The sequence below is a fragment of the Heterocephalus glaber genome, unplaced genomic scaffold (assembly GCF_053883595.1).
Source record: "Heterocephalus glaber isolate CG9 unplaced genomic scaffold, H.glaber_assembly_v1.0 deba00001447, whole genome shotgun sequence".
NCBI lineage: Eukaryota > Metazoa > Chordata > Mammalia > Rodentia > Bathyergidae > Heterocephalus > Heterocephalus glaber.
Genome location: NW_028258299.1, coordinates 6,837,324 through 6,860,409, shown reverse-complemented (window position 1 = coordinate 6,860,409; position 23,086 = coordinate 6,837,324). Strand labels below are relative to the sequence as shown.

The 23,086-nt window shown below is 45.9% G+C and overlaps 2 protein-coding genes across 9 annotated transcripts in view; one reads left to right on the top strand and one right to left on the bottom strand.

Annotated features, from left to right (window-relative positions):
- The window catches only part of Tardbp (TAR DNA binding protein), a 30,427-nt gene extending 19,919 nt beyond the window's left edge, over positions 1-10,508 (bottom strand). For 4 of the 6 annotated variants that reach the window (XR_001182288.3, XR_015452536.1, XM_004863591.4 and 1 more), the window contains exons 1-2: positions 10,209-10,408; positions 8,738-8,987 (exon numbers count right to left, since the gene is read on the bottom strand). Coding sequence is in view for 4 of the 6 variants with exons in the window: in XM_004863591.4 (XP_004863648.1) it covers positions 8,738-8,975 (238 nt within the window). In the remaining 2 variants the exon portion in view is untranslated. Of the gene's footprint in view, positions 1-8,737; positions 8,988-10,109 lie in introns of all 6 variants that reach the window. The other 2 variants (XM_004863593.4, XM_004863592.4) reach the window with 2 other exon arrangements.
- Positions 9,901-23,086, top strand: part of Ciroz (ciliated left-right organizer protein containing ZP-N domains) — a 36,990-nt gene continuing 23,804 nt past the window's right edge. For 2 of the 3 annotated variants that reach the window (XM_021243549.2, XM_021243552.2), the window contains exon 1: positions 10,557-21,724. In XM_021243549.2, coding sequence (XP_021099208.2) covers positions 21,699-21,724 — 26 coding nt within the window. In that variant the 5' untranslated portion in view covers positions 10,557-21,698. Of the gene's footprint in view, positions 10,100-10,556; positions 21,725-23,086 lie in introns of those variants that run through there. The other variant, XM_087214631.1, reaches the window with a different exon arrangement.

Below are 23,086 nucleotides of genomic sequence, written 5' to 3'. Positions count from 1 at the left end.
TGGTTCCAAGACAGTGGCTGTGGAGACTTAATTGACCTTGTTGGATAACAAGAGATTCATTTTATTTAATATAGGTCTCACTGTAACTTGGTCTTAAACACCCAGTAGAAAAGTATAACTAAAGACAATGCTACTTTGAGTTCAACAAAAGTTTTAAGTTTTTAAGCCCAATGTTTAAAAACAAATTGTTAGATTTTTAATCCTTTTACAGCCCCAATTAAGAAAAATTATGATTATAGACAGCTAAGCCAGTCAAACACATTATGGATCCTCACACTACATAGGGACAAGCCATTGTTGGGTGTGCTTGCTTTTCATAAAAACCCCTTCACATAAAACAAAAAGAAAAGGGAGATATGTTGGGAGCAATGCTACATAATTCTAGGGAAAAATCATTTGGTTAGCCTAGTTCTCTTGCCTACAGCCCAGCTACAGAATAACTCCAGTTTGGCCTCTGGTCACAACTGAGACTTCAGTGATCCAGTGATGCTGTGATTCTCCAGGACAAGAAACATCCTGGAGAACAAACATCTGCTCAGTTCCTCGTTGTTCCTGGACTGTTAACATCTTGTTTAACAGAGATGTACTGAACTCTCTGCAAGCCTTTTGTTGCACCTTGTTTATCCCAATGTGAACTATTGAACTCTCTGCAAGTCATTTGTTACGAGGTACTGAATAAAAGGTGTGGTAAGCTGGGGGCTTTTGTCTTTGCTGCCCAGAGCAGCACTGATCAGACCCAAAGCTCAGCTTCTTCTCAGTCTCATTTTTCTACCTTTCCTATAATTCGCTGTGTGCTGCCGTGGCTCGCAGGAGACCAGGACTAACTGCAGAGGTTCTGGTAACGTCCCCTTCCCCTGTCCCCTGCATAATACCATCAAATCATGAGATCCTCAATTTTCTAGAGTTAGATTATAAGCAAGATGAATAACGAAGAAATTGGCAAACCAACATGAAGTCTACCCCAAGCCTAGGCCATCTTTTATAGATACCCAATAGGAGAAAACATATGGGAATACTGGGTTTTGAAAGGTGCCTATCAGACAGAGAGGAACTTAGGACTCTGGGAGTACTGATGAAGACCTGAAGGCAGGACCCCTCTGTGCAGTTGGGCCCAATGAAAATATGATTCATATACCACTAGAGACAAAGGGGAACACAGTAAGTGACATCAGAGACCAAATAGTGGGGAAATCCTTCAGCCAAAGAGGACCATTCATGGGGCAGTAAATGTCAGCCATTAGGGTACTTAGACTGGCTACAATCCCTACCAAAATCCCTTAAAGGACGCAGCCAGGCTCTGCCAATATAAGAGGTATTGTCAGAAAAAAGGGAAGGCTCAGGGTTTCCCCAGATGACTATATAAAAAAAAGGAGATAGGGCTGGGGATTTAGCTCAGTGGTTCTGGCGCCTGCCTTGCAAGCGCAAGGTCCCGAGTTCGATCCCCGGCACACACCCCCCCCCCAAAAAAAGATGTACGTGTATGTGCCCAATATACCAAGCCACTTACTTCTGTTGTATAGCTAAACAGAAGCAAAGTAAAAAGGAACCCTTGTACCTTTGCCAACTTAGAATTATAGGTGACTTGTGCTATCATTGCCAGGAAGAGATTTTCTGGAGTGAAAGGCATGCCAGTGCTTTGCAGTATTTGTTCCGCTCGAGCAGTGAGTTGTTTAATCTCTCTCCAGGAGGGTCCTGATGATCGTGCTGTAGAGGGCAGTATATTTGTCTTCCTCTCCTTCTTGGTCATCGCCACAGTGGAAGTGCCATCTTCTGCAGCTAGCAGATGAGGTTGCTTCTCACCTTGTGCCACATGACATGGAGTAACAGCCTTCGCAGGAATCTGGAGAGCGCCTGTGGGTAACAAAACAGATGCATATCCCCTCCCCCATGTCAGTTATTCTGTTGGGCCCAGCCACTGTGGTCCCAACAATGGGTGACAGTAAAGGACCAATTGCTTTGGTCTGTCTTTACTGAGTACGAAATGTTTTTCTACTGCTGTGGAGTTGTTGGAATTGTGATTTATAGATTTTTTTTTTTTTTTGGTATTGGAGATCGAACTTGGGCCCTTGGGCTTGCAAAGGCAGGCAGCAGAACCACTGAGCTAAATCCCTGGCCTGCGATTTATAAAATTTAAAGTAAACAGAGACAGGGATTTAGCTCAGTGGTTCCGCTGCCTACACCTTGCAAGTGCAAGGTCCCGAGTTCGATCCCCAGTACAAAAAAATAAAAAAATAAAAAATAAAAAAAAACAGTGCTTCAGATACTTGCTCTTGTGGGAGAATTTTCTCCATCATATTCTTTTATGTTTTAATAAATCTTAAGGAGTCCATTAGCCTGTCCTAATATTGCTTGACCTGTAGAATTATGAGGTATACCCAACATGTGTAATATGCCAAAGTTGAAAGAAAGTTAGAAGAGAGTTAAAAGGTATAGGCAGGGCCATTATCAGTTGTAATTTGCCAGGGTGATCCCATGTCAGAAAACCATAAGAGTAAATGGCACTTAACATGTTGACTATAAAGAGGCATATATATAACCAGAATATGTCTACAGAAACATGAATATAAAGTAATACCTTAGTTCATGAATGCTTCTGTTCATAAACAATTTGGTTCTCAAACAAAAGCATTCAACAAAATTTTGCTTCCGTTCACAAACTCCACATTGGGTGACAAACACAACCGTGGCCATCTTCCCCAAAACGGTAAAATAAATTAAGCTCATGAACAGAGGTACCACTGTATTTAAGTTTGCCAAAAGTTTCATAGTGAGTCACATTTATTTGCCAAATTTTATTGCTTTTCAAATCACAGGGATTGACATCTACTCAAAGTGCAGACTGTTTTTGACAGTCAAGGCAGGTGAGAATAATTTCTTGGGCCTGTTTACCTTTAAGATTAAAGGAGCCAACAAGTGCTTTAGCTCCTTGGTGAAAAAATTGGTGTGAAGCCAGAGCCTCCTCTAAAGAAGTGGAAAACCAGAATATTAGTGCTAGTGCTGCCCTCCACTAAGGTGTCAAGGAAATTATAGTGAAAGCATAAGTTACATAAAAGGATGCAGTATGTCTACACATGTGGAAGAGGATTTCATCATTATCATTATGAATAAATGCAGTTTCAATAATCTGTAGAGTCCCTACAACATAAGTGGAGTCAGCAACAGTATCAAAAGGATGATGAGGGAAGTACTGTAAAGCAGCGATAGCAGTGGAGTTCCGTTCTTTGTGTGGCAGAATGTTGGACAGTAAGGAAATGTTTCCAAGAATTGTGTTCTTTCCATGTAAAAACACCCATGCTAGATTTACCCAAACCATCTAAGATTGTGAGTCCCTGCAGTATCAAAATAGAAGAGACGATAGAAGACAGTGAAAGAGGGAGAAAACTATAAACCATGAAGGACTTTACTGTGAGAAACAGAAAATTCCAAGGTGCCGAGAAAGTCTGCCGTAGCTTTCAAATTACTGAAGGGCAGCATTAAAAACCTGTTTTAGTAAGGGGTGGGGATTTAGCTCAGTGGTGCTGCCACCTGGCTTGCAAGTGCAAGGTCCTGAGTTCGATCCCCAATACAAAAAAAACAAAACCCTTTTTTAGTGAGACCTGGGTTAATATGCGGATCAGCACCTGTGAGCGTTTGACAGCAGTGTCTGCCTTATTATGAGAGAAAGAACTCTTTGTTCAAATTGTGAATAAAGTTTTTTAGGATGGTGAGATTGAAAAATCTACTCCAAAGTTCTGAAAGATAGAAGAATTAGCCTAAAAGTGAGGTAAGACTATGAGGTGTACTGAATAAGCAGATGAACAGGTTTAAGTAAGTCTACACAAGTAAGCTGTTCAGTGTGAAGCCAAGCCTCAATTTGTGCTAATTCTTGTTTAGCTTGGGGTGTTAAGAGTATGTGGAGAGGGGGCTGGGGATTTAGCTCAGTGGTTCTGTCACTTGCCTTGCAAGCCCAAGGACCTGAGTTCAATCCCCAGTACCAAAAAAAAAAAAAAAAGAGTATGTGAAGAAGAGATCAGGGTCCCTTTTGAGGGTGTCAAACAAGTTTTATAAGGTATCAATGGGAATCCCCATGGAGGAGCGAAGTCAGTTAAGGTGCTCTAGAAGCTGTTGTAAAGAATCTAAAGTAAAAAAAAAAAAAGAATCTAAAGTAGTTTAGAAGGAATGCTAAGGGAAAGTCATTGAGGCTGAACAGTTCTTTGAGTTATATGATATCTCAAGTATTTCCAAGAGGCAGTTTTTGGAACCTTTTCAGGGGCTATCTGCAAGCCTGCAGCTAGAGTATGAGTAAAAAGTTGAGAAAGAACAGCTGAGTCTGGATGTGCAAACAAAATATCATCCATGTAATGGTAAATAACAGGATCTGGGAAGGCTGAACAAGAGGGTTTTGGAGCATGACCTATGAAATCCTGACATATAATGGGGCTATTTACAATGCTTTGAAATAGGACTTTGCATTATTTCTGGAGAGGGGCTCCTGAACTAATACTAGGGAGACAAAAGGCAAATTTTTCTCTGTCTTCCTCATGGAGTAGAACTAAAATCTACAACTATAAGATGGTAAATTTGAGGGATAAGAGCAGAGTTAGGGATTCCAAGTTGTAGGGCTCCCACAGGAACTATGTGGGGATTCACCTGATGGAGGCCACGCAAGAGCCTCCATTTCCCTGATTTTTTTGGTATGTAAAAAATTGGTGTGTTCCAAAGGCTACAGAAGGGCTCAATATGGTCAGCATGTAGCTGTTTTTTCACTAGTATATAGCTTAGGTTTCTCCCCTTTTAAAGGCCACTTATCCACCCATACTGGCAGTCCTGGATCTCATTGGAGCTTGAGTGGTGGGATCATGCCAGTGGCTATTATGGTAAATCTGGTTTAGAGGTTCTGATGTATATGGCCCATTGGGAAATTAGGTTCCTTCCCCAAAGGGTTATCAGCAGATCAAGAACAAAAAGTTCTATAGTTGCATCTTGTCCCTACCGGATGATGCAAGTTAAAGGTAACGTGCTTTGGCCTGGTGGTTTTGAACTGCCAAGCCCCAAAATGGTCATGAAAGAAGTTGTTGGCCAGGATTTAGGCCAGTCACAGCTTGCAACGATAGTAATATCAGCTCCACAATCTGTAAGGCCAATGAAGGGTTTCTGATTAACCAAAAGAGCAAGCAGAGCACGCTCCAGAAGATAATTTAGTAGCCTCAAAGACTTTCATACCACCAAATCTCTTTCCTAGCACTCTATTGTGAAATCCAGAAAGGGAAAAGAACAAGTTGAGCAAGGTAGGTTCCTTTGAAGAAAACATATCCTAAACTTGTTTCATAATTTTCATTTGTCCTAAATAACTTGGGACACCCTTGTGATAGGAACTAGACCTGTTGTGATCAGACCTGCATGGCTAGATGGCAAAGGCCCCCAAACATCACCAGCTAAAACTCTGACCTTGCCACCTTCATCTAGTATCACATCCTCCACTAGGGCCAGATTAACCCTGGCAGTGGTAGCCACTTTTAGTTCTGTGATATGTTCACGAAGGGGCTGTTGTAGCTTTGGGTCAGCTCCTCTGCCTGGGTGTGAACACTCCACGACTGGCACCCTGCTTGTATCAGGGTGTTGGGGAGCTGTGCCCTTTTTCCTATTTCTCAAGATGGGATTTCCATCTATATCACATTTAGAGCGGCACTGACTAGCCCAATGATTTCCTTTTCTGCATTTTTGGATATTTTTATTTTGGCTTATTTTTACAATGCTTTTGCAGGTGACCCTCCTTGGCACAGTTACCTTTCTGGGGGTGCAAAGCCATGGCAAGAACTTGGGCTTTAAGGGATTTTGTTCCTATGTTTTGGCAAGCTTTAGTAATTCCCACAGTAAATTTTTTCCTTTATGAGGAGCCAAATCCTTTTGACAATCTGTATTGGCATTTTCATAGGCTAACTGGAGAGCAAGCACATCTGTGACTTAGGGTTATCAACCTGTTGCACAATAGCATTCTATAAGTGATTTATATAATCTATGTAAGCTTCAGTGGGTCTGTCTAACAGAAGCAAAAGAACCTTGTAGAGTATTAAATCTGAGATTTTTGCTCATGCCTTAAAGGTTGTGCAAAAGATTTTAGCATTCATTTACGACTGAGTCTGAGGGCCAGCATAGGCTCCCTTGCCCATAAGAATATTCACTCCAACAGGTACAACAGTGTTTAAATTATCAACAGACAAGTCCCACAGGCCAGGGATTTAGCTTAATGATTCCGCTGCCTGCCTAGCAAGCACAAGGTCCTGAGTTCCATCCCCAGTACCAAAGCACCAAAAAAAAGGTATGTCCCACAACCTTGTATTCCTGTAACCAAATGCTGAACTGGGCAATCAGAATTCTCCGATCCCAATGGGTCATTCCATAGCCATGGCCAATTCATTCTATGATCCCCTTTGTAAAAGGACTTTGCAAGCCATTCTCAGCAATATTTTTTTCTTTTTTGGGGGTACTGGGGATTGAACTCGGGACCTTCCGCTTGTGAGGCAGGTGCCAGAATCACTGAGCTAAATCCTCAGCCCTCAGCAATATTTTTTCTAAACACCTTAAACAATGGGTGGGGGAGATGCTCATGGTGAGGATCCTCATTCCTCTTGAAAATTGGATAGCCTGTACCTCCCCATCCGTGGATCAGGCTTCTCTTAAGCAATTCTCCAGAGGATTCAAAACCAAAAGAAGGGCCTCCATGGAAGGGAGGGAGAGGCGGAAGAGTAAATGAGGCTCCCAAAGGGGGGCAAAGGAGGCAGAAGGAGTTTTTTGAGGGAGTCTCTTTTGTTTGTATAGATTGAATGGTGACCCTGCAAAGGTGCCACATACCAAGGTGAGCAACCTTCACTGGGCCAAGACATTGTTTTGGTTTGCTACCAACTTGGTCCCAATCCTCTGCAACCAAGCCACCCTCTAATGGGAACCAGGGACATTGTTGGCAAATGTCAATTCAAAAAGCTAGGGCCCTGAAACCTCGCATCCAGGTGTTTTCAAAAGGCACTGTAGATGTTGCTTCAAGTGATTTTCTTCTTTAGTATTTGACCCATGATAGTAACACAACTGAGATGGCAAAACCAAAAGGTAAAAGAAAGAGTATGCAGAGACACTATCCTCACTCAGCAATTGGACAGCTACAACCTCTGGGCTGAAAAAAACCTAGCCTTTGACCTCACCATAGACTTGCCAGGCTATTCCGTGGCTGTCTATGTCCCCTTAACAGGATGAAGGGTCGGACACCCTTGTTCTTTTCCTGGGCTTTGGGACGTTGGTTCTTTACGCTGAGTTTCAGAAATGACCTCACATGGGGTACCACTTGTCACTGTGCACAATCATGGTGGCACAGAGGATGAGAGAGTACTCTGAGGCAAAGTCCAGTTCAAACTCCAAGAGGCCCACAGAGTCTGTGCCCCCAGGCTCCTCAGCATGAGAAAGCCTCAGGGAAGCAGCCCTGAGCTGAGAAACCCCTGGTCTTTTATTCTTAACTCAAGGCATAGAGGGAAAACATCTGTGCAGGAATTCGTGCCAGGGGACAGGGAAGGAACGGGGTGGTCTGCTACATGACTCATTTCCACCTAATCTAAGCAAGCCATTGGGGATGGAAAGAACAGTGGCTGGAACAAACACAGCTAAGGATAACCTGTTTCTGATCCTGCCTGGCTGTTGCCCTGCAGGCCAGCTTTAATCTTTAACCATGCACTTCAGGAACCCTGTGCTGTTGCTCCAGGGAGTCCCTTTATCTTTGCAATCATTTCAATCACTTCTCCAGCCAGTCTCCCAATAGAGAGAAATATTAATCTATAGCCAACAGTTCAAGAAATAGCACATGGAAGACAGGCACGATGATGCGTATCTACAAACCATTGATAAGAGAGGTTGAGGCAGGAAGATCACTTGTAGATCAAGGTCTACATTGTGAGTTCAAGGCCAGCCCGAACTACAGAGCAAGACCCTGTCTCAAAAAGAAAGCAAGCAAAGCAAAACAAAAAAAGCCCATCCTAGGCAAATTGGTGATTTAGGAGACTGTCTCAAAAAACAAAAACACCTTCATGGTCTTTTTCTTAGACTTAGCATGTCAGCAGTAAGAGGCAGCACAAATAAGACCAAAACCTCAAAATTATAATTGGAACTACACTACTGAAGATTATTTTTTCATGGTGCTGGGGATTGAACCCAGGGCCTCATGAATGCCAAGCAAGTGCCCTACCACTGAGCTACATTCCCAGCCCTCTACACTTCTTAAGATCTGGGGTATCACAACTAATGTCCATTTTAAGGGAATAAGAAGTTAAATTAGGTGACTAAAACTGCAAAGACATTGACCAAACCAATATAGTGGGACACTCTAGAAGAATCTATTTACAAGACTGATAAATGCAAGGCATTCTTAGTAATTCCCTAAATCCGACATTAACTTGCCAATGTGTGTCGAGGTAATTTATTAAATATAGATTTTTCTTTAAAAATTCCAACTTCTACCAACTGGCCTCCACTAGGTCTTCCAAACTAGTCTAACAGTAAAGTTCAAGGAATTACTTGTTTTTGTTTTTTTTTTTTGGTACCAGGGATCAAACTCGGGACCTTGTGCTTGTGAGGCAGGCGGCGGAACCACTGAGCTAAATCCCTGGCCCTAGGAATTACTTGGGTAGTGGGAGATACTTTGCTTGAAAGGAAGCCATGATATATGACACAAATCCAACCATACGTAGTTTTACTGCAAAACCAAATAATAACAAACCTTTGGGATAGTTGACAACATATACCAGATTTCCCCAGCCAGCATCTGGGGCATGCAGAATTCCTTCAACCAGACGGACGCCTCTCATACATTGGGACACTGGATTCCTGTAGCGCAGCCCACATGCCCCTGGAAACTGGGCTGTAACTGTGGACAGTAGTACTGTCCCATCATCTTCTGCTGGTATTTCAATGGGTTCATCGTTCTCATCTTCTGTTACCCGAATATATTCAGACATCTTTTATTTTCTCTAAAATGGAAAAAGATGAATAATTAACAAGCATGTTGAAGTAACTGTCTCCTTATAACTACCTAATAATTCCAGAGAAAAAACTTGTTTTTTATTGGCATGTCTGCAATACATAATAATTACAATCATCTTGGGAAATACATATCATATCTTATTCATTTTTACTTCCCTTTCTCCCATTCTCATTCTCTCCATTTAAGATCAGAAAAAATTCTTGCCACTTGGATTCTTATCCTTGTTTATTTCCCAAAAAGGAGAAAGCTGAGGCAAGGACAGCGATTTCCTAATCGAATGTGCTGTCTCACAAGTTCATTTATTCAGTTCATTTATTTAGTAAATGCTTATAATACTGTCAAATGTAACTGAGTCTCCCTTGCCAAGGGGTTACAAAGTTCAAAAAATATAATAAACAACCATTTAATTCCAACCATAGAAATAATCTTGAGCAGCAGGGAAAACCTAAACTGGCCGCAGAATGTGCGTGGTCTACCTAGATTTCCTTAAGCAAGCAATGTCCAAGTCGAGTCTTGAGACCCAAGCGAGACGAGCAAGGAATAAATTCAATTAATGTAAACATTACATGCCCTGGGCCGGGGATTTAGGTGAGTGGTTCCAGCGCCTGCCTCGCAAGCGCAAGATCCCGATTTCGATCCCCGGTACCCCCCCCCCAAAGAAAGCCGTTTTATGTACACGTAACCACACCCCAAGACGCGTATAAACTCCATGAACTGCAAACATGTACCAATAAAATTTAAAAAAAGGAACAGGGAGCCAGGTGTAAAGAGAGGATACTTCCTCATTTTGAGGTGGTCCTCAAATGTGAGCCGCTAGGACAGCGACGAGAGGTCGCCCGCGGGTGGTGCGGAGAAACCCGCCACTTCCCAGAATTCAATGCGCGACAGCCGCGGGAGGAGTTTCCAGCGCGGCCCCAGGCTGGGGCCGAGGGGGCCGAGTCCTGGGCGGGAGCGCTCTGACCGGAAAGCGAAGTCCCAAAGGCACAAGTGTCGCCGGGGCCCCCGGCCACCGCAGGGCCCGCATCCCCGCTCCGGCGCCGGCCGCTGCCCGTGCCAAGCCCTAGCGACGCCGCCGCGCGAGCCAGGCCTGACTCCAAGGTGTTCTTACCCGGGCGGAGGCCGAAGCCGTTGTGTCCGCCTTAGGCTATACCCAATGCGAAAACCGACGCACCCAGGGTGTCTCAGTGAGAAGCGACCCGCAACTCACCCGCTAGGCTGCTGCTAGGAAGCGCGACAGGGAAAATGAAGCAGGGACAGGCCAGAGAACAGCCCCGCTACCGCTTCGTTCCCACAAAATGGCGGTAGGGTCGCCTCCTCCTCCCCCCGCCTACCGTCGTCCGCTACCACCGGCTCCCCGTCCACAGGGGGAAGCAGCCGCACAGAGGAACGAGGACCCTCTCCTTAGACTGTGGGTCTCCCTTCTGGGAGTATGAGCATACAGAGGGAATTCGAAATCTACACGAAGACCACAACGTGGGACTTAAAAGCTAAAGATGGGAAAAAGGAGGATCCGTAGGCTTTTAACTCCTCCTACGTAACATATCAGATAGTTTCGCCCAGCCAACCGCCAGCCCCGGCTCTCGGCTGAGCTCGCGCATTTTCAAAGTTCGCGAGACTAGGGCGGGCGGGGGCCGGGCGGGGAGGGGCGGACCCTTCCGGATCTCGCTGATTGGGAGGGAGCTGGAGGGCCAGGGTACCTAACTAAAACTCCGCCAAGGGCGCCGTCTCCCTCCTCTATCCCACCTCCACACCTGGAAACAAAACTTTGTTCTAAATAATACCAGTAATAGCACTCCTACGTGCCAGGTTCTTTCGACGTACTCACGTATTCAGTTGCCCCACAGTCTTGTGTAGTAGGTGCTACCAGTACTATCCTCATCGACAGGCGAAGAAACTGAGGCACGGAGAGGTTAAATATCGAATCCTGGGATTTGAATCCTACGGCGCAGAACACTAGCATGTTCCAGGCCAGCCCTCTAATAATAACAATGCTGTTCTTACATAGCCAAGGGTCACATAGCCTACTCCAGGGCCGGGGATTTAGCTCAGTGGTTCTGCCACCTGTTTTGCAAATGCAAGGTCCGGAGTTCGATCCCTGGTACCAAAAGAAAACAAAAAAAGACTACTCCACATTTTTGAATTAAATTCCATCCATTCCACAAGCCAGCAAAGTAGGTGCTACTATGAGGCACAGAAATTAAGAAACCTTTTGAAGCTCTCCAGATAGTGGAATAGGACTCAAACCCAGGGCTTCCTGCTTCTTACAGCCATTTTGGGGGTAGAAGTCAGTTTTATTATTCACTTTTTATGTCAGTTTTTTTGAGACAGGGGCCTTCTATATAGTTCAGACTGGCCTTGAACTCATTACATAGCCCAGCCTGGCTTTGAACTCACGGCAATCCTCCTGCCTCAGCCTGCGGAGTGCTGGGATTACAGATGTGCGCCATCACGCCTGGTTTATCCACATTTTGCAGGAGAAACAGATTCTGAAGCCACAGGTGGGAGTGGCCTGAAATCATACACTTGACCGTAAGTGTCAGCCAGTCCATGTGTTGCCGTCCCAGGGCTATGAGACCTTAAACTTGCCATCTGTCCACCTCCCTGGCCACTTTCTGTGACAAGCTTGAGACTGGGGCATTTAGGCAGACAGCATGGTGGAATCTTAGACCCCTGCTGCAGTTTGGCAGAGCTGGATGTACAGAAGCCATGGAAAGTTAGATGAGAGAAGTGCCACAGAGGTAGTCTTTCCCCTCCTGGACATTTTTAGGCAAGTTAGATGTAGTGGCACATGCCTTTAATTCCAGCTACTCAGGAGGCTGACGCAGGAGGATTCCAAGTTCCAGGCCAGTGTGGGACAACTTAGTGAGACCTTGTCTCAAAAATTTAAAAAGGGGGCTGGGGATTTAGTTCAGTGGTTTCGCTGCCTGCTGTGCAAGCGCAAGGACCCGAATTCGATCGCCGGTACCAAAAAACAAACAAAACAAAATCAAAAATTTAAAAAGGGCTGGAGATGTAGCTCACTGATAGAACACTAGCCTGACACAAACAAGGTCCTGGGTTTATTCCCCAGTAACACACACGCGTGCGCACACACACACACACACACACACACACACTGCCAGGCAAGTTGGGAAGCCCAGAAAACACCTTCTTGAAGGCAAATAGTCAGAAAGAGAATAAGGCCAGAGGCTGGACCACAGAGCCTCCTGGTCCTATCTGAGTTTAACTCTGGATTTCAGCTTGAAACCACAGTTCTGATTGCCAGAAGTTATTTGTGGCCCTTACAGTTAAGCCTGAAGATTGTTAGAAGGTCTGTTCAGCCCCATCTCCTCTCTTCTAAGCATGTGTTAAACAAATCAGAAAGAGTTGGCTGAGCTTCTACACCTTACCCAGTGCTTGCTAAAGACAACTTTCTCTTCTCTTTTCTCTCTTTTTTTTTTTAAGACAGTCTTGCTAAATTACCCAGCCTAGGCTCAATTTGGAATTCTCCTGCCTCAGCCTCCTTGAGTAGCTGAGATTACAGGAGTGCACCAACATACCTGGCTACGCTGCCATTTTGGGGGCTCTCTGGCCTGCTTTGCTTTGTGGAATGACCCTTAATTTGGTTTCTGTGCTGTTTCCTGAGGATTGATTCAGGTTATAAGCGCTTGGGGAGAAGATCACTGCAGCCTCGCTGCCCTTATGTATGGATGGATTTGTTAACCTCCATCTCCTGCCCAGGAGGTCTGTTGGCATTCTTCATGGTAAATCTACATGTTAGCCTTTTGAAATTGACTATCTCTGGGTAGATACACCGAGAACATGAAATACTGTCACAGTAAATCTGTCTTCAGATTTTTACCCAGTAGTATCAGGTTCTATTATGAGTCTTGCCTGATTAGTTATTACTATGACAGTTGCAAAACAGTGATTTCTCTAATTTCATAATTTCTTCAACAATATTTTTAACTTTCTTTTCTTTTTTTCATTAATTTTATTGGTACACTTTTGGTATACAGGATGATCATGTTCATCATAGGGAATTTGTACCTGTGCATAATATATCTTGATTCCTCTTTTTTTCCCCATCTCCCTTCCTTTAACCCTTCTTCCCTTCTTTATTTACAGAAGCTTTGCTTCCATTTTTCCCCGTCTCTTTTCTTTTTCCTTCCTTTCCCCCGACCCTCCCTCTGCTTCCCATTTGGCCTTTTTGTTTGTTGGTTTTGTTTTTTGTTTTTTTGGTACTGGGGATCGAACTCGGGTCCTTGTGCTTGCGAGGCAGGCAACGGAACCACTGACCTAAATCCCCGGCTGGCCTTTTTTTTTTTTGAGACAGGGTATGACTGTATTTTTTTTTTTTTTGGTACCAGGGGGTCGAACTCAGGTCCTTGCACTTGCAAGGCAGGCAGTGGCACCACTGAGCTAAATCCCTGGCCCCTGACTGTATAGTTTAGACTGGCCTTGAACTCATTATACAGTCAATGCTGGCCTCAAATTCATAGCAATCCTCCTGCCTCAGCTTCCTGAGTGCTGGTATTACAGGCATGCATCACCACACCTGGCTGAATGTTTTCTTCCTACTTTAACTTTCTTTTCTTGATTTGTTTTTTTGACATGAGATCTCATTATGTTGCCCAGGCAGTCTCAAACTCCTGGCCCAATGATTTTCCTGGCTCAGCCTCCCAAGCAACTAAGATGACAAGCATGCATCACTGTGCCCAGCTTGCTTGCTTGCTTGCTTGCTTGCTTGCTTGTTTGCTTACTTGCTTGCTTGCTTGCTTGCTTTCTTTCTTTCTTTCTTTCTTTCTTTCTTTCTTTTTCTTTCTTTCTTGGTACCGGGGATTGAACTCAGGTCCTTGCGCTTGCAGGGCAGGCAGGGGAACCACTGAGCTAAATCCCCGGCCCAGCTTTTTATTTTTAAAAATTTCAAACATATGGAAAAAAAATCAAAGCAATAGTATAATGAACATCAGCATAGCCATCAGTTAAATGTAACAAAAACTTCTTTGGTTTTTTTGGTACTGAACTCAGGGGCTTTACACTAAGCTACATCTCCAGTTCTTTTAAAAGTTTGTATTTTGAGACAGGGTCTCATGAAGATGCTAGGTTGCTCAGCGTGGTCTTCAGCCTGCAATCTGCCTGTCTCAGCCTCCCAGGGTTCTGGGGTTACAGGCGTGTGCCGCCATGCCTGGCTTTGTCTGTTTATATAACTATTTCTCGTTATTATTTATTGGTCTACTTGAAAGTACTGTCCAGACATCCCCACATTCTGCTCCCAAGGACTTCAGCTGCTTCTCCTAAGAACAGAGACTCCCTCTTCCATAACCACACTCACGGTATGTAGAGGAAATGAAGTTATTTCCTATTATCATTTACTATCTGGTCCATATTCTGATTTCTATAATTGCTCCCCAAAATGTCTTTTAAAGCCATTTTATTGAATCAGGATCCAATTAAATTTCATACATTGCATTTGTTTATTATGTCTTGTTAGTCTTTTTAAATCTGAATAATTTCCTTTCCAAGATGCTGCCTTGCCTGCCCACCTTTCTCTCTCTCTCTCTCTCCCTCTCCCTCTCCCTCTCTCTCTTTCTTTTTTTTGACAGGGTCTTGTCCTGTAGTCCTGGCTGGCCTTGAATTTGCTCTGTAGCCCAGGCTAGCCTCAAGTTTGAGATCTTCTGCCTCAGCCTCCCAGAGTGCTGGAATTAAAGGTGTGCGGCACCATGCGCCACAGAGCTTGACTTTTTGAAAAGAGTGGTTGGGTAGTTTGTAGAATGTTGCTCCTCTGATTGTCCTCTGTGGTACTAGCATGTTTCTGTGTCCGTTCTTTTCCCCATATACTGGAAGTTAGATCTAAAGACATGATGGAATTCAGGTTCAGCGTAATGCTTTATCTTTCACCTGATGGTTTTAGCATCTCCTGATGGCCTTTGTCTTACTTTCTTTTTTTTTGGTACCAGGGATCGAACTCAGGACCTTAAGCTTGCAAGGCAGGTACAGTGCTGCTGAGCTAAATCCCAGCCCTCTTGTCTTACTTTCTTCACTCCGGGTTGCAAGATGGCAAATTTTAACAACGCTCTCATTCTTTTAACATTCTTTTGTAAATTTTCCCTCCTCCACTGGAGATGAACTAATGAACTAATGCCTAACTTTTTTTTGTTTTTATTTATTTATTTGGTTGGTTTTTTTTGAGACAGGGTTCTCACTTTGTAGTGCAGTGTGGCCTTGAACTCACTATGTAGTTCAGGCTGGCTTCAAATTTGAGGTGATCCTCCTGCCTCAGCTTCCTGAGTGCTGGGATCTCAGGCATGTGCCACCATGCCCAGCTCTACATGCCTAATCTTTTCCCAATTTTCAGAATAGGCTGACATAATAATCACTTCCAATGGTGTCAAATAAATTTTTTTCTTTTAAAATGAAATAGTCAAGAGAAGCCAGGTGTGCACCTAGGACTCTGAGAGGCTGAGGCAGGAGGATTGAAAGTTTGAGCCCAGTTTAGCCTATTTAGCAACTTAGCAAGACTCACAAAACAAACAAACAAACAAAACCAAAAAAACACTAAAAGGCCTGGGAATGTAGCTCAGTGGGAAAGCACTGGGTTCAGTCCCAGGTACTACAACAAACAAACAAACAAACTAAGAACTCTTGGATTTTTATTTATTTAATACTTTGCATTATGCTACAATCATTAGCATTTTCAATGATCAAGTTGTCTTTTTGGTTGTTTTTGTTTTTTGATACCGGGGATCAAACTTGGGACCTTGCGCTTTCGAGGCAGGCAGTGGAACCACTGAGCTACATCCCCGGCCCTGTTGTTTTTGTTTTTGAGACAGGGTCTCACCATGGAGTCTGAGCTGGCCTTAAACTCACTGTGTAGCCCAGGCCGCCTTAAACTTTTGTTCCTCTTTCTTTTCTTTTTTTCCTTTTTTTTGGGGGGTGGTGGTTTGAGACAGAGTCTCTCTTAAATGGCAATTACTAGAGGTTAGGAAGAAGGGGGTGGGGAGGAGGAACAGGGAGATTGGATAACAGGAACCAGAATACACTGAGCTAGGAGAAATAAGCCCTTATGTTCTATAGCACAGTAAGTGACTAGAGTCCACAACAGCATATTATGTCACTTATTTATTTTTAGTTTTTTTGAGACAGGGTCTCACTGTGTATTCCAGGCTGTCCTTGAACTCCTGGCAATCCTCCTGCCTCAGCCTCCTGAGTGCTGACATCACAGGTGTGTGCCATGATGTCCAGCTGTATTTTGTGTTTTATAAAGAATTAGAAAAGAGCCGGGGACTTAGGTCAGTGGTTTCCGCTGCCTGCTGCGCAAGGGCAAGGACTAGAGTTCAATCCCCGGTACAAAAAAAAAAAAAAAAAAAAGAATTAGAAAAGAATGCAAAGTCTTCTAATACAGAGAAATGATAAATGTTAAGAGGATGGAAATGCTAATTACCTGATTTGATTATTACATATTATATAACGCATCAAAGTATCACACTGTGTCCCATAAATATGCACAATTATTATGCGTCAGTTAAGAGATTTGGGGCTGGGGGTGTAGCTCAGCAGTAGCGTGTGTGCTTAGTGTATGTGAAGCCCTGGATTCCATCAAAAATTGTGTGTGTGTGTGTCCATAAATAAAGTTTTAGCCAGGCATGGTGGCCCACACCCATGATCCCACCACTTGGGAGGCTGAAGCAGGAGGATCACTGCAAGTTCAAGGCCAGCCTGGACTATATAGTAAGGCTCTGTTGAAAGACAGACAGACAGACAGACAGAAAGAAAGAAAGAAAGAAAGAAAGAGAGAAAGTGAGTTTTATCAGAACACAGCTACTCTCACCCATTTGTGTGTCACTGAAGGCCGTAATCCCACTGTAGTCTGCAATCCTGAAATATTTACTATCTGGCTTTTTATGAAAAAACTTGTCAACTCCTGCTCTAGGCTGGCTTTTTTTTTTTTTTTTTTTGGTACTGAGGATTGAACCCAGGGCCTTTGCAGTGCACTACATTTCCAGCACTTTATTTATTTATTTATTTATTTATTTATTTAGGTCCTTGAGCTTGCACAGCAGACAGTGAAACCACTGAGCTAAATCCCCAGCCCTACTTTTTTATTTTATATTTTGAGACAGAGTCTTACTAAATCACTAAATTGCCTGGACTGGGTTTAAACTTGTAACCCTCCGTCTCAGCCTCCCAGAGTGCTGGGATTATAGGTGTGGGCCGCCACGCCTGGCATGCTGCAGTTTCTAACTGCTGCACAACTGTGTCCCTTTCATGCTCCCCTGGCCCCTGTGCCTCATCATTCTAGGCACCAAGGTTCAGCCAAGTTGCCATGGTCCTCATCCCTGGGGAGCTCACAGGTGCCAGAGGCGCCGTCCAGGACTTGGGTCCTCGGGGGTGCAGCTCTGGGCATCTATACCACGGCCCCTGCGCTCTCTGAGCTCCCCTGCCTCGAGGTGCCCCAGCCTGCACCCCACCTCCCTTGTTTGTACCTCCCTAATTTCTGCCCTTCTGATGAGTGTAAAATACTCTCTTAATGTCATTTTGATTTGCAACTCTCTGATATAGGCTGAGTTTGAATATTTCTGGAATCTGGGCTCTTACCTGTTAATTTGCTTCTTGAAATCAATCTGGGGTTTTTTCTAAACAAGGTGAAAAAGTCTGTGTAACAAGAGAGTCACGGACTTTATACCCTCCCACAGGCAATGTGGCCTGTGTTCTAGCAGATCCTGGCTTACAGAGCTTCCTCCTGACCCCCTAGGATTGAAGTCCAAGCCGTTCACCACCCATGTCGCTCAAACTCTGGAGCTGGGTTTTCTCCTAGGTAGGATGGGGGTGAATAACAATTGATTTGGAACCTTCCTTATCCTGGTAGACTGAATATGATATAAAGGGCCAGAAAGAGGCTTGCTGGTTTTGCTTTCTTCTGCCCCATTTGTTGCCCCTCTGCCATGTGCCATCCTGCCTTGGAGCCAGCCAATTATGGACCACAACTTCTACAAGCTGTGACCTAAATAAACTTTTCCTCAAAAAAAAATGTCCCTGGCTGGGGAATTCTGGGATAATTAAAATGGTTGGCACAAAGATTCTCTATCAGAATTAGCTACTCTGTTTTGTTTGTTTGCTTTTTAGACAAGGCCTCACTGTGCAGTTCAGTGTAGCTCTGAACACTTGAACGCTAGCCTAGGCTGGGCTCAAACTCATGGGGATTCTCCTGCCTCAGCCTCCCAGTACAGCACTAGGGTTATAGAAATGGTCAGAGTGTATAGGAAGGACCAGGCCTTACCCCAACCCCTTTCCCTGGGCAGCACCCACCAGATGCCCTAGTGAGACAGCTGTGACAGCCAAGGGCCACCCCCCCAGGCACGAGAGGCTGGCAGGAGGACTCCCTGGTGCTCTCCCCACTACGATGCACCCAAGACAGCGGGAATGGAGCCCCCAGGTCACACCCCACACGGTGAATACAACCAGTTAACCCTCGATCCTCACAACAGCAAGAGGCCAGTGATCCCAGGCCCTGGACGGAGCCAGGGTGACGGTTGCATTCCTTACCCCTTCCAGGCTGGGGGCCCCGGGATCGCTGTCATCTAGCACAGTTTCCATCTGGAAAAGCTGAGTTCTGAGACCATCAACCCAGTGTTTCGAGAGACTCCAGAAAGTACTAAAGCTTCCTGACGTCACCCTGTAATATTCTTTTTCCCCTTCTCATGAAGCCCCCACCAAGAGTGAGGGGCAATGAGAGCAGCTAATTCTAGCTGGGCGTGGTGGCATAGGCCTGTAATACCAGCACACGGGAGGCTGAGGCAGAAGGATTGCAAGTTCGAGCCCATCCTGGGCAACCTAGCAACTTAGCAAGACCCTGTCTCAAAATTCACAAAGAAAAGAGCTGGGAGTGATGGCAAGCATTTATAATCTCAGTACTCGGGAGGCTGAGGCAGGAGAATCACCATGAGTTTGAGGCCAGCCCAGGCTGCTTTAGTGAGTTCAAGTCCAGGCTGAACTACATAGTGAGACCTTGTCTCAAAAAAAATGGAGGGGAGGCTGAAGATGAAGTTCAGAGTGAGGGTCCTGGGTTTAATTCCCAGTACTGGCAAACAAAACTAAATAATGATAAGCCTAAAGGATATCTGAGCTCTCTGTAGCAATGGAAAGATCTGTGGTTTCCATTGGAAACAGTCACAATATTGACTATATTCAGAGTGGAAACAAATGCTGAATTTCAGTTAGAAGTTAGTGAAAATAAACATGTAAGTTTTCCCCATCCAAGTTCCAGAAGTCCCCGAATTCTCCCGTGCCCTGGAGGGTGGGCCAGCAAGAACTAAGACTCAGAGGCTCCTTGTGAAGTGCTCAGACTCTGTGAGACTCAGGAGGCTGTCAACAAGCGAAGCTCTTAGGAGCGGAAAAAGGAAAAACCGGCTCTGCTCCTCAAGGGCAAAGGTGATCATGGTTTGCCGCCTGCTTCCTCCCTGGTGTGGATTCCACTGTTCTGAGTGAGCAAGGAAGAAAGTGTGTTTCTGTATCACAACGCATGGACTGTTCATTTCCTGCTTCTCAGGCCAAGAGGCATCTTGTTGCTTTCTGTGTTTTGCAACTGACTAATCAGGGAACCAGACCAAGCAGGCAATGGCTTGGTTCAGTTCTCACCCTAAGGTGGTAGTCATGGTGCCGAATCTCTCAGAGATGGAGCAATTCCGAATGCCCAGGAAGCTTGGCAATTGGACTTAATCTCTCTCATTTTAAAATTAATCTTTGACCTCTAAGTATCAAAGGTGACCAGTGAGTGGGTCAATGGTTTCAGTGCTTGAAAAGCCAGCTCCGTGGGTAGAAGAGCATTTGGTTTATAAAGGATTTCACCATTTGTCATCTGCAAGAGAAGGAGGGTGTTAATGAATACAGTCGTGGTGAAGACCTTGCGGGGGCTGTGACTTGGCCAACTGTCGAACAGTGCTGAGTAAAAGCAGTTTGGCAAAAAGCAGTTTTCCTGAATGGAAGGGTGAAATTTGAACTCAGCTGAGGAGACTGGGATCAAAGTGCTTCTGACAATATTCAAGGCAAGAGGCCCTACTCTGTGTGTGTGTGTGTGTGTGTGTGTGTGTGTGTGTCTGTGTGTGTGTGTGTGTCTGTGTGTGTGGGATGGGGTTTAAATTGCTAAAATAGGAACTGAGTGTGGAAGCATACACAATCCCAGCACTCTAGGAAGCTGAGGCAGGAGGATGGCAAGTTAGAACCCAGTGATACCCCATCTTAAAATTTAAAAAATTGAATAAGGGCTGGGGATGTAGCTTAGTGCCAGGGAAAAAAGTTGTCAATCTAGGGGAGAAGACCTGCTTCTCAGTTCCTGTCTTCTCGTCTCTTTTTGAGGCTTTAACAAAAGCCTTGGGGGTCCCTGGGGCTCACCGGAGCACATTGTGTACTGAGGACGTTTGCCCAGCTTCCTCCCTGTGTGAGCCCTGAAGTGGTTTAGCCAGCTGTGTGTTCTGCCTGTGTTTGCTTCTGTTTGGTGCGACAAGGAACTTCCATCAGTGTGTGAATGACATGGGACGGCCAGCTTCCTGCACCATACTGGGGCCCAAGTTGCAGCTGCTCAAAAGAGAAAGTTTTTTCATTGTCAAGGGGCGTTGGGAGCCATCTGGTCCAAACTTCCTATTTTGCAGACTTGCTGGTTTGTCAGAGTGGCTGGGACACCGGTTATTGTCTCTGTTCTGAACCTGGAAGTCTGAGATCAAAGTCCTGGGGCTGGTGCCCCCCACGGCCCCCCTCCTGGCTTTCCAATGGCATCTTCTCCCTGTGGCCCCACGAGAGTGTCCCCCTGTGCTACCTGCATCCTCCTCTCTGCTTGAAAGGACACCAGGGAGACTGGGTTAGTGCCCACCCTGGAAGCCAGGTTTAACTTAGTCTCCTCCTCAAAGCTCTTCTCTCCAAATCTGTCTGTGTCCTGGAGAGCTGAGGGTGGGACCCCAACAGATGGATTTGGGGGCTCAACTAGCTTGTAACAGGGGTCACAGAAGGTGAAGGGTTTGCCCGAGCTGGGTAGCTGGAGTCCTGGGCCAGCCTGGTTCCTGACTTCTCATCGGTTCTTTCCACCCGTATATGCAGCTTCGCTTTATGGCACTATGCACCAAATACCTGTATTTTTTCTGGCACTGGGGATTGAATCCAGGTCTTTCACACTGAGCTACATCTCCAGCCATATTTTATTTTTTATATATTTTTTAAAATGTTGAGACAGGGTCTTGCTAAGTCACTAAGTTGCCTAGGCTGGGCTCGACCTTGGGCTCGTCCTCCCTCAGCTTCCCAGAATGCTGGGATGACAGGTGTATGTTACCATGCCCAGCCAGCAAATTTTGACTTCTGCCAGAGGAGCCTGGGGCAGGTGTTTGGGGAGCCTGCCTCCCAGTGAAGCCAGGTGTCTCTGCTTCTTTCCTTGTCCTCCCAAAAGGCAGCCTTTTCCTGCTGAGGCTGAGCCCCTTCCCTGCCTCCCTTTGACCCCAAGGTGGGGCAGCTCAGGGCACCCCGCGGTGCGCCCCCTTTGATCAAACTTCTTGTCCTGAGCTCCCAAGGCTAAAGCAATCAACCTCATGGAGGGTTGGGGAGGCATCAGAGGTGGTTACCTCCCTGTGCCTCCTGCCACCTGAGTGACGCCCCTGCAGCTGGAGGGGCAGGGGACAAGCCGACCTTTCACTGAAGAGTTTGGCGCCGCAGGAGAGAGCTGCCCAGCCTGAGGATGAGGGGGTCCCCGGCAGTTGTCTGGTAAGTGTCTCTTAGCCAGGAACCTGGGGGAATTGGGAGGCCAGGTGAGTGCTGACTGTCCGTCCCCACGAGCTTGGAACAGAAACCAAGTGCTTCTCACTGGCACCAGGAACTTCTGTCTCAGAGGGAAGAGGGCCCCATAGGTGACGGTGACGCTGAGCAGGCCCATGGGGCTTGGTCAAGGACTGGCCTCCTCACTCCACCTTCCCCAGGCCCATTGTTCTGGAATCTGGGTCATGCCAGGCGAAGATTCCCAGAAGGTTGGCAGAATACAGAACATTCCTTGTTTGTCCCAGAGGAGTCCTTAAAGGAATTTAGGCTTCAAGTAAGCGAGAGGTGCTAATCTCGAGAGTTTTCAAATGACAAGGGTCCAGCTGTAAGGGTAAGGAGGGGAACTCACTGTCCTTAGCCACAGACCTGCAGGCTCCCTTCCCCAGCTGAGGTGCACCATTCAAGAATACACTGAGTCATCCCAGCACTCTGGGAGGCTCAGGCAGGAGGACCACAAGTTAGAGGCCAGGCCGGGCAACTTAGTGAGATTCTGAAAGGGCTGGGGATGTAGCTCAGTGTGAAGGCCCTGGGTTCAATTCAATCCTGAGAGAGAGAGAGAGAGAGAGAGAGAGAGAGAGAGAGAGAGAGAGAGAAGAGAGGGAGAGAGAGAGGCAGCAAGACAGCAAGACAGCCTTTAACAAGCTCCTGGGCATGGGAGCCAGCTTGAAGGTCAGCAATAGCCAGCTGTTGCCTTAGGGACGTTCGCTGTGAGCCTTTGTTCCCATTTGGTGAGCTCTGCAAGTCTGTGCACAAGGAAGGCTATACAGAAGCTGAGCAGGAGCAGGGGTGGGGACAGGGGAGGAGCAGGCCTGGCCCTGTACCAGGGACCCCCTTGGGGCTTAGCACTGGGGAACGGAGTGTCTACCCCAAGGTTGCAAAGGTCAGGTTCAGGGGCTGGGCTGCAGGAGTGAATGGGCTGAAGCCAAGCTCGCCTCTTGCTCCTAATCAAGACTGAAGAAAGATTCAGGAGCAGGTGCAGAAGGAGGGCAAGTCTGTCCAGACCTCTAGTGAGGCTGAGGCGGTGCACTTTCCCTATAGAACTGCCCGGGGATGGTGCTGAGTGTCAGAGAAACTGCTTCTCCTTTCCCAGGTGTCTGTCCCCGCTCTAGTTCCTGATTGACTCACCCTTGAAGACCTTCCCTCAACCCCGTTGCCCCAGCCATGGCTGTGTATTGCAGATTGATTAATTGGCAGGAACTGAGGCTCAGCATCCAGCAGCAGAGCCAGGAGCTTCAGGGGTTGGGGAGAGGCTGGCCCCCGAGAGGGTACCCACGCCGGCTTCCACAGGCAGTGGATGAAGTGTAGGTGCCA